Source organism: Phaseolus vulgaris, chromosome 5 (genome assembly GCF_000499845.2).
Source record: "Phaseolus vulgaris cultivar G19833 chromosome 5, P. vulgaris v2.0, whole genome shotgun sequence".
Taxonomy (NCBI): domain Eukaryota; kingdom Viridiplantae; phylum Streptophyta; class Magnoliopsida; order Fabales; family Fabaceae; genus Phaseolus; species Phaseolus vulgaris.
In genome coordinates, this window is record NC_023755.2 from 9339948 (window position 1) to 9351532 (window position 11585).

At 25.8% G+C, this 11585-nt stretch overlaps 1 protein-coding gene across 1 annotated transcript; it reads left to right on the forward strand.

Annotated features, from left to right (window-relative positions):
* Nucleotides 1–7494: 7494 nt before the first annotated feature.
* On the forward strand, nt 7495–9990 carry LOC137833936 (F-box protein At1g80960-like). Its single transcript, XM_068642006.1, has 2 exons — nt 7495–8514; nt 9634–9990. Exons 1-2 carry the CDS (start codon nt 7495–7497, stop codon nt 9988–9990), a joined length of 1377 nt encoding a protein of 458 aa, XP_068498107.1.
* The last annotated feature ends 1595 nt before the right edge of the window (nt 9991–11585 follow it).

Here is an 11585-nt window from a genome sequence, read left to right on the forward strand (position 1 = left end):
CGGAGGCTCTTCCATGTTATCTACATTTGGTACTCGGAATGACTCTTGTTGCCTAAGAGCATCATACACCATGTCTACGATCAACCTAACCTGGTCATCTTGTGACTGAAGGTGTGCACCTCCAATTATTTCCAAAGGCATGCAATTATCGTTATTATCCAAGTCACCTTCTACCATGTCTTCACCATGATCACTCCAAATCCAATAATTAGATTTGAAACCATGTTTGTAGAGATGAACCTTCACAAGTCTTTCCTCCAAAATTCTTGTACAATCACACTTAGTACATGGACATCGTATTCCCCCATCATTCAGATAACATTCTTGTTGGCAAGCTTTGGTTATAAACTCTTCAACTCCCAATATAAAAGACTCTTCAAAGCACCTCTTCCTCTATAACACCTATCATACATCCATCCACGATTTGATGGAAACTGATCCATGTTCTATTTATAAAGCAATTGACAAAAAGTCAACGATTTTTTCAAAGATCGTGCTATAAACGAACATATAAGAGTTCGTGTTAGAAACGAACATGTAAGAGTTTGTAAACTCTACCTAAATCGTCTTTAGGTATTATAATTAGTAATAAAAAATATTTTTCATGCATTAAATTACAGAATTTTATACATCAGAAATCGTAATGAGAATTTACCCAATGGCAAGATATTGGATTGTATTGACTTTTTGAATTATGGATTTATCACTTATGCCTACATTGACTCAGATGAGGAAGCGAGCCATCAAAAAAAGTTCACTGCTATCATTATTTTAAAATTATCAAGTTTTATAGCTAATAAACTCATACAAAAGTTCATTAAACCACAATAACAGAAACATAAAAATATACACCAGCTCATACAATGTATAATGTATCACTTTACCGAGACAAACTAAAGCCCTGCACATTCCCAGCTCAATAACCCGAAAATAAACCTTAAACCATGTATGCCAAAATAAAACAAAAAACCAGCAACTTCCTGCAAACAAAGAGAGCAGCATACAAAAAAGTAGATTCTATTTTTTCCTACAATTTTTGTTACATACTAAACAAAACCTGAACGATTGCAGCGGTGGTGGCCGGAGGTCACACGGTGGTGGTGATTGGGAAGACTACGTCAGGTCGGGTCGGTGTTTGCAAAATCTCGAGCACACGGGATGGTACAATGGCAAAGGGGGAAGCTGGACACTGCTAAACCGAAAGAGATCGTGCATGCGGTGTGGCAGATGGGGTTGCTGTTCGCTGGTGCCGTTCGCTGGTGTCCTTGGGTGGAAATGGGGTTGCTGTGATTTAGGTTTTACTGAATGAAGATACGTGAAGTGGGCTACTGAAGAATACATGGGCTAGTGAAGAATACATTAAGTAAAGTGAACCTGGGCTTAGTGAAGATTACGTTAAGGTGCCTGGTTCCAATTCAAATTCAACATTTTTTTTTAATTATTTTGTTTTTTAATTTTAATGAAATAATATAAATCACATTTAATTTTTTATGTTATTTATTTTTAAAATTCTTTATTTAGTTATTTTAATTGAATATAATTTATTAATATAATTTAAATAAATATTCAATTACTTTAAGTAATTCAATATATTAACTTTAAATAGTAAAAAAAAAAATTTATTGAAATGAAGGTGGGCTGAGTGGAGAACTGTAGTGAAGTGGCTGGGGTTTAAACTCAAATTCAACATATTCTTAATATTTTATTGTTTTTTTTCTCAATTATTTTGTTTTCTAATTTTAATGAAATAACATAAATCACATTTAATTTATGTTATTTATTTTTAAAATTCTTTATCTGATTATTTTTAATTGAATATAATTTATTAATATAATTTAAATAAATATTTAATTACTTTAAGTAATTCAATATATTAACTTTAAATAGTCAAAAAAAAATTATTGAAGTGAAGGTGGACTGAGTGAAGAACTGTAGTGAAGTGGCTGGAGTTCAAACTCAAATTCAACATATTCTTAATTTTTTATTGTGATTTTTCTCAATTATTTTGTTTTCTAATTTTAATGAAAAAACATAAATCATATTTAATTTTTTATGTTATTTATTTTTAAAATTCTGTATCTGATTATTTTTAATTGAATATAATTTATTAATATAATTTAAATAAATATTCAATTACTTTAAGTAATTCAATATATTAACTTTAAATAGTAAAAAAAAAAATTTATTGAAGTGAAGGTGGTCTGAGTGGAGAACTGTAGTGAAGTTACTGGGGTTGAAACTCAAATTCAACATATTCTTAATTTTTATTGTTTTTTTTCTCAATTATTTTGTTTTCTAATTTTAATGAAATAACATAAATCACATTTAATTTTTTATGTTATTTATTTTTAAAATTCTTTATCTGATTATTTTTAATTGAATATAATTTATTATTATAATTTAAATAAATATTTAATTACTTTAAGTAATTCAATATATTAACTTTAAATAGTCAAAAAAAATTATTGAAGTGAAGGTGGACTGAGTGAAGAACTGTAGTGAAGTGGTTGGGGTTCAAACTCAAATTCAACATATTCTTAATTTTTTATTGTTTTTTTTCTCAATTATTTTGTTTTCTAATTTTAATGAAAAAACATAAATCATATTTAATTTTTTATGTTATTTATTTTTAAAATTCTGTATCTGATTATTTTTAATTGAATATAATTTAAATAAATATTCAATTACTTTAAGTAATTCAATATATTAACTTTAAATAGTAAAAAAATATATTTTATTGAAGTGAAGGTGGGCTGAGTGGAGAACTGTAATGAAGTGGCTGGGGTTGAAACTCAAATTCAACATATTCTTAATTTTTATTGTTTTTTTTTCTCAATTATTTTGTTTTCTAATTTTAATCAAATAACATAAATCACATTTAATTTTTTATGTTATTTATTTTTAAAATTCTTTATCTGATTATTTTTAATTGAATATAATTTATTAATATAATTTAAATAAATATTTAATTACTTTAATAATTCAATATATTAACTTTAAATAGTCAAAAAAAAATTATTGAAGTGAAGGTGGACTGAGTGAAGAACTGTAGTGAAGTGACTGGGGTTCAAACTCAAATTCAACATATTCTTAATTTTTTATTGTTTTTTTTCTCAATTATTTTGTTTTCTAATTTTAATGAAATAACATAAATCATATTTAATTTTTTATGTTATTTATTTTTAAAATTTTGTATCTGATTATTTTTAATTGAATATAATTTATTAATATAATTTAAATAAATATTCAATTACTTTAAGTAATTCAATATATTAACTTTAAATAGTAAAAAAAAATATTTTATTGAAGTGAAGGTGGGCTGAGTGGAGAACTGTAGTGAAGTGGCTGGGGTTGAAACTCAAATTCAACATATTCTTAATTTTTATTGTTTTTTTTCTCAATTATTTTGTTTTCTAATTTTAATGAAATAACATAAATCACATTTAATTTTTTATGTTATTTATTTTTAATATTCTTTATCTGATTATTTTTAATTGAATATAATTTATTATTATAATTTAAATAAATATTCAATTACTTTAAGTAATTCAATATATTAACTTTAAATAGTCAAAAAAAAAATATTTTATTGAAGTGAAGGTGGGCTGAGTGGAGAACTGTAGTGAAGTGGCAGGGATTCAAACTCAAATTCAACATATTCTTAATTTTTTATTGTTTTTTTTCTCTATTATTTTGTTTTCTAATTTTAATGAAATAATATAAATCACATTTAATTTTTTATGCTATGTATTTTTAAAATTCTTTATCTGATTATTTTTAATTAAATATAATTTATTAATATAATTTAAATAAATATTCAATTACTTTAAGTAATTCAATATATTAACTTTAAATAGTAAAAAAAAAATATTTTGTTGAAGTGAAGGTGGACTGAGTGGAGAACTCAACTTATTCTTAATTTTTTATTTTTTTTTTTTCTCAATTATTTTGTTTTCTAATTTTAATGAAATAACATAAATCACATTTAATTTTTTATGTTATTTATTTTTAAAATTCTTTATCTGATTATTTTTAATTGAATATAATTTATTATTATAATTTAAATAAATATTTAATTACTTTAAGTAATTAATTAATTAACTTTTAAATAATCAAAATAAAATAGAAAATTAAATTAATTTATGATGTAACACACGTTAAGATCACTTATATTTTTATTTCTATTTTCAATATTTTTTATTGTTTTTTCTTTTTCAATTTTATTGTTTTTTTAATTTTAGTAAAATAACATAAAATACGTTAGCCCTTTATTTCTATTTTTTTAATTAACTAAATTTGTAATATATTTTCAATTAAATTTTAAATAACGTATATATGAATAATATTTGTATGTAATTTTTTTAAAAAAAGAAATTTACATACGGATAAAATCCATATGTAAATTTTAAAAAAAAAATTAAAAAATAGTTACACGAATTATATCCGTATGTAAATTTTTTTTAAAAAAGAATCGTTACATACAGATTCTATCCGTATGTAAGTTTTTTTTTTAAAAAAAAAAATCGTTACATACGGATTCTGTCCGTATTTTAATTTTTTTTTTTTTTAAATTTCCCTTACATATGGATTATTATCCGTATGTAAAAATTTGTATGTAATACTAACATTACATACGAATGAATGTAAAAAATCCGTATGTAATGTTGGAGTTACATACGGATCAGAATCCGTATGTAAAAATTCGTATGTAAAGTTGGAGTTATATACGGATCAGAATCCGTATGTAAAATTCGTATGTAATGTCCATTTTACATACGGATTCAGATTCGTATGTAAAAAACTGTATGTAAGTAGCGATTTTCTTGTAGTGGGAATTTTCTGTCTTACTCTCTTCATTGTTTGTCAAAATATCATTATTAACTTTTAATTAATATTGAATTGTACTGTAATAAAAAATCGGGAAGATATGAATGTGCGTACTACGTTATGCAATGGACAAAATCGTCACCTATAGTGGTCCATAGAGTGCGATTTTGACTACAACCGAAGTTTATGGGAGAGACCATGCAAGAAAAGGGTATGACTCAGAAAAAGGTATAGACGTCAGTTCTTATAATAACCGTCGCTTATACCCTTCTCTGAGTATATTAAGATATTATATTATGTAAGAAATAGGCGTTTGTTACTAAAATAACTGACACCTATAGTGGCTTAATAATAAACTACAACTATGAAACCTTAGTTTATAAGTCAAAACTATAAATGACTTGTTCATATGTACACTTTTAAAATTGACATCTAAGATCTTTAAAAACTATTGTCTAAAAGTATTTTTACATTAATTCACACACATGTAAATACTAGTTTCCATTCACTACAAGAAAATAATAAAATAGAAACCAATTTTAGAAACAAAAAATAATTAGTTGCTATAGTGACTAAATTATAGACCATTTTAGAAACTAAAAATTTTTTGATTTCCAAATTAGTTTCTATTATTGTTAAATGATTTCTAAATTGGTGTCTAATCAACTACCAAATTTAGAATCTAAATAATTGGTAGTTAAAACCTTGGTAGCTAATTAGATACTAATTAGAAACTATTTAACAATAATATAAACTAATAGAAACCAAAATTATTTTTAGTTTATAAAATGGTCTCTAATTTATTCACTATAACAACTAATTATTTTTTGTTTCCAAAATTGATTTCTATTTCATGATTTTCTTATAGTGATTAGTGAAAGTTACTTGCCTTCAAAGTAATTATTTGAATAAAAACAAATTTTAGTTAGGAACTGAACTATTTGAGATGATGGCTTTTCTTATCAAATCTAATCAATAATGAAGAAAAACTTACGTATTCTAAATTAACATTTCATTAGGAGAAATTCGTCCTTGTGTTAGCTCTTGTATGGTAGAATATAATGTTATATATAAAAAACGTAGAGATAACAAGAACAAAGTTTTAAGAAAAAAAAAAGGATGTATAGGCGAAGAGAAAAAAAGAAACTAATAAAAGAAAGAAGAAACGATGAATACAGGAAAACGATACTTATATAGTTTTTCTTATAATTAGATATTAATTTTATAAAGAATATTTGAAAATAGAAAAAATTTAAATATATAATAATTATAGTATATTTGAAATATTATATATTTATGTATATATATACATTAATTTGTGTATTTGTGTTTTAGTATAATATATTAAAATTTAAAATTAATGTGGAAAATAAATTATTTACTAAATCAACGGTTTGGTATTTTTTTAATTTTTATCCTTAACTATAGTTTAAAATATATTATAAATATTTGTAACTATAAATGATTAGTAATGAAGTTATTATTATTTATGAAATATACTTTAATAACTAAGTTTTTAAAAAAACTACTAACATAAATGAACTTTTATTATTAAATTCATATCCATAAATATTAATTAAATGTTTTTTTTGAATTCAACTACATATTTTGAAAAAAAAAATTGTAATTATTGTTTTCTGAGATATATATTATATTATATTAACTAGTTCAATAAAATATTTTGACTATAAATAATATTTAATTAATATAGAAAATGTAATAATTAATATTTAATTAAAAAGTTATATAATAAGTGTTATTAACGTAAGCAATTCAAATAATCATTAATTATAATTTCTCTATTTTCACTATAATATTAGGTGTGTTAAATTTAATATTTGGACAAAATTGCTGTTTCAAAAACTGTTAATTAAAAAGTTATATAATAAGTGTTATTAACGTAAGCAATTCAATTAATCATTAATTATAATTTCTCTATTTTCACTATAATATTAGGTGTGTTAAATTTAATATTTGGACAAAATTGCTGTTTCAAAAACTGTTAAAGGATAAGATTAATTGAATTGTTTATTTGGACTTAACATTAAAAACATTCTCATTATAGTCCTTATATTTAAATCATATATCTTATTCTTAATTATTATATATTATTTAAATTCTTTTAATGTTGATCATAGAAATAGAAAAAAATTAAAACAATATCTACAATCAGAAAATTGAAAATGAATAATTAAACCAAAGATAAAAAATTAAAAATCGTGTTATATTGCATATATTGCCTACACAGTGATTTATTCTGGAAATGATAATTTCACGATTCTTGAATTATATATAACTCTCTTATTGTTGATATAATAGATTTAATAAAAAATAAATTTATAATTAAATAATATAAAAAAGTATTAAAATAATAATATTATGAATTGTAATATGGTTGTATAAAAAATTGTAGTTTGTAACTTTTTTATTTACATATTCTTGCAAGTGATTCGAAAAAAATAATAATACATTGACAATTTTGTTCCATTTTTTTTTCTAAAATTTCAACTTTTATATAAAATGACTAAAATATTTTTTTTATATAGATTATATATATTAGAGCAGGTTCTCAATATATATTCCTCTTACGAAAAACCAGCAAAATCTACAATAAAACTAAAACCTGAGTCACTTTGTGGTTTCACTCTCACTCTCATCTCCATCATCATGTCCTTCTCTAACTCCTCTTCTGTGACAACAAACACAGGAGGCCAAAGAATAACAAAGGTGAAGATGGAGAATCCAGATTTGATTGGAAACCTTTCAAATGAGATCAAAATCATGATCCTCTCCAAGCTTAGCATTGATGAAGCTGTGAGGTGCAGTGTCCTTTCAAAGAGATGGGAAGGACTTTGGAAAGAAATTTCACACATGGAGTTAAATGTGAAGACCATGGTGAAACCCTTTACACAACTTTTGCAGTCTCGGAAGGCTCGTACATTCCCTGATTTTGGTGCAATTGCTCCACCAATGGTCAAGAGTGTTTCTGGATGTAACTCTCTAGTTATAATGATGATTCTTGCTACACACTCAGGTGCCATGTCTAGTTGTCGTATCAAGCATTTTGAGAAGAGTCTTGCATTTGGGGATGTAGAGTGTTGGGTTCATATTCTGGTTGAATCAAAGAAAGGGTTGAAAGATCTGAGCCTAGAGAGTATGCCTCACTGCGAAGAACTAACAGACAAAATTGTTTCTGATGAACATACCTTTTTACCTAGTTTTCTGCATGGGGTATTTGAATGTTTGAGTTCACTTGAGTTGATCAATTACACCCTTAACTCTTGCCTCCCTTTTGAGGAATGCAATAAACTCAAAAAGCTTACCATGAAGAGGATATATTTGGATGATGGGACCCTCAGTGGGATTCTAAAAAATTGTGTGGTGCTAGAAAACTTCAATTTGCTTGAGTCCACTGGTTTTGAGAGACTGATAATTGTGAAATCAACACTTAGAGTTTTGCAGCTCCAAGCCCTATGTGTGGATGAGATTCAACTTTGTTGCAACAACCTTGAGGTTCTGTTGCTTGAAAGTGTAATTTGTGCAGTGAAAAATGTGAGCATTTCTTCTCCATACCTCAAGACCTTTCATTCTTACAGCAACTCAATGTATGCCAAAATGCTCTCTGTTGAAAATGGGAAGTCTATTATGAAAACACATGAGGTTCTTGCACATTGCAGTGGTCTTGTGGTGAGTTCCCTTCAACATTTCTCCTGCCTTTTGTGTTACCATACATCATTTTTACATATCAAGATCTTCCTCAATGTCCTTTAAATACTGGTTAGATTGGGTGTTTAAATATGCAACATATTGGGTTATTAAAGAAACAACAAAATTTCTCTTTTTGAAAACCCAAAAAGTTATGAATCATTCCAAAATTAGAAGAATAAGGGTTTGATATAAACATAAACTGGATGATGAAGTTTTGCTACAAAGTAGTTCTTTTACTTCATCTGGTTGAGCTGCGACAATTGATATGATTTAATTGAAGCTGCAAATTGCTAGTTGTTAAGCTTGTAGGTCTGCAATTTAGAACTACTTATATGTCAAATTGGACATGCAAACCATGCATATACTTTGAAATGATTCCATATAGCACAAAATTTGTTCCTTGAGTAGAATTGATAGTGTTTCTTCCAAATAAATCCCTTTTTGAAGGAAAATTTATTCAAGATTGTTGGATGTATGTAAATTGGTTTTGAGTAATAAATAATTACATACTGAGGTGTTAAATATTTTATTTATTTTCAGGGGTCTTTGAGAAGAAATATATTTAAGAATTTATCAAACTTGTGCATCGATCTGGATTTGAACCATATGAGAGAAGCTTGGCTTTTTTCTTATCTCTTGAAATTGTGTACCAATATACAAGTTATTCAGATTTCTCTACCGGTATGTGACATTATATTTGATTGATATTTGGTTAACACATATTACTGGTTAATATACTTTCACAAAAAACTATTTTTGTTTTTGTCCAAATTTTTAATATTTTAAGTATTTGTATTAAAAAAATTATTAAAATGAATTTTTATTAAAGTTTTTTTTACGTGACAAACAATTTTTTTAAAATATTTCATATAAATATTAGAATATTATAATATATATTCAATGCTGAAAATTTAGTTGTTACATTTGATAAAAATTCCTTTCAATAATTATTTCACTATAAATATATAAGAGAATTAAAGTTTGGAGAAGGAAAAAAAGTTAATTTAAAAAAAATATATTTAATTCTTAATATTTAATATTTGTATAACCATGTTTTAGCGTGTAAAAGAGTTTATAATAGATGGTTCTGCTTGACAGGTTTTTAGGAACAAAAACCAAAGTAGCAATAGCTCCAAATATGGTGATTATTCACATCCCATATCAAAGCTTTGGCAGAGAAGAGAATTATGCTACTGTATTGGTCAGAAGCTGAAGTGTGTGTACATTAGGGGATTTAGAGGGAAAGAACAAGAAGTAGAATTTGGTAAATACCTTATAACAAAAGCCACTATGATGAAGAGAATTACCCTGATATGTAGTAGTGACTCAAAGGAAGCAGCTGAAAAATTGTTGTCATTACCTATGGCTTCTGGTAATCTTTCCATAAATTTAATCTTGAATGGAAATAATCCTATGGAAGAATTTGTAGAACATCAAAATAGGTTAAATTTGTAAATAATTTTAGGCTTAAATATGATGTTAGTGTCAAGCTATATACTACAAAATGTACATTGTGTTGCTATGGTAATTAGTTACACAACTTATCTTAAAAACCACCTATGGTTTGAACTTATACTTATTAGACATAATTTACCAAATTAGTGTTGTCCAAGTTGTTATTGTTTTATATGCTTCAATTGTTCTCATTACGCTTATACCATTTAAAAAGTATTGAACTTGATTTCATTTGGACATCTTTATTTAAAAAGTATTTAATGTTGAACTTTATTCATCTTATAAAACACATTTATTTTTTAGTGTCAAAATCATTCAACAATGATTCTGTATTATGTTATAATGAAAAATGAGGTTTCATTTGTCTTGAGGGTTTCATATTATATTATATATGTTGATTGTTGATTTATTTCGAAAAGCGTGGAGTCAGTAATAAATTGTTTTTTTTAAGGATGAATGAATTCACAATAAATAATTCTTTTAAAATTTCAATGTATATCAAAGTGTAAAAGTTTGATTGAAAAGTTATTGATGTTATAAATTTATGTGAAAAATTATGTGTACTTGTATCGATAAAGTGGGCATAGATAGTATCTAAAACTCGTTGTACAATTCTTGACGTGTCGATCATTCGGTCGTTCCTTTGCTCATCACTTTAATTATACTTCTTTAGTTTACTAGTGCTAGGTTAGGGTTGATCTGCAAAAGATACTCCGACAAATAAGTAAGTACTCAATATACGAAGTGTATATTAAGAATTGATTAAAAACGTACCTTACATCTCTGTAAAAGAATTTATTTATAGTGTGTAGTCCATTTGTTGTAATGGACCGAATATGTCATATATCAGTGTTAGCTTTTTTTTAGGGAGGTTCCCTGATTTCCCGGGGTGTTACCCGAATTTGGTGGGATGAGTCCTAGATTCTTAGGGAGTTCTTGCAACTACCTTGACTACTATCTATTGTAATTGCTTTAAATGCGTTTTCAATCGGCCGATCACCGAGGCCGAGTGACATGACTCGTCCGGTACCGACCGGTACAATATGAAAACAAAGTAAATGATTAAGATAATTCAATTGGGAAAATTGGAATTGGGGTTAATCCTCTCACACATGTGTATTTTGGATGAATAAAAACATACAATATTCTAACCTAATTGACATTGATGCGCATATAAAAATCCTTTATATCGATTCCTCACATAAAATTATTAGATTATCTCTTAAATATTGATTCCTCACATATTTAGAAAAACATTATTATAATTGAGAACAAATGTTATAAAGCAATTGACATATCGAAATATTCTAGCCTTCAAATATATCAAGGATCCATTTAGGTCAGATCCTCAAAACTACTTCCCAATCAAATTCATGAATAAAAATTCAAGCTTTAAGAATAAAATGATAATACCAATATCAATTAAGAACAAAATATTATATATAAATATCACTTCAATACACAAGAATTTGAACAAATTACTTTCAATTCTAAAGGAAAGAATTAGCCAATCATGGTGGCCATTACAAGCATTGAAAGTAAGAGAAGAAGATCTAGAGCATTTCTCCTTGACGAATGCCTCATTTAGGGTTTCC

Bases quoted from the DNA above. Each gene is read 5' to 3' on its own strand.
- LOC137833936 (XM_068642006.1), top strand. From the start codon at position 7,495: ATGTCCTTCTCTAACTCCTCTTCTGTGACAACAAACACAGGAGGCCAA. The intron at 8,515-9,633 runs GTGAGTTCCCTT...TCTGCTTGACAG, and splicing joins CACATTGCAGTGGTCTTGTG to GTTTTTAGGAACAAAAACCA.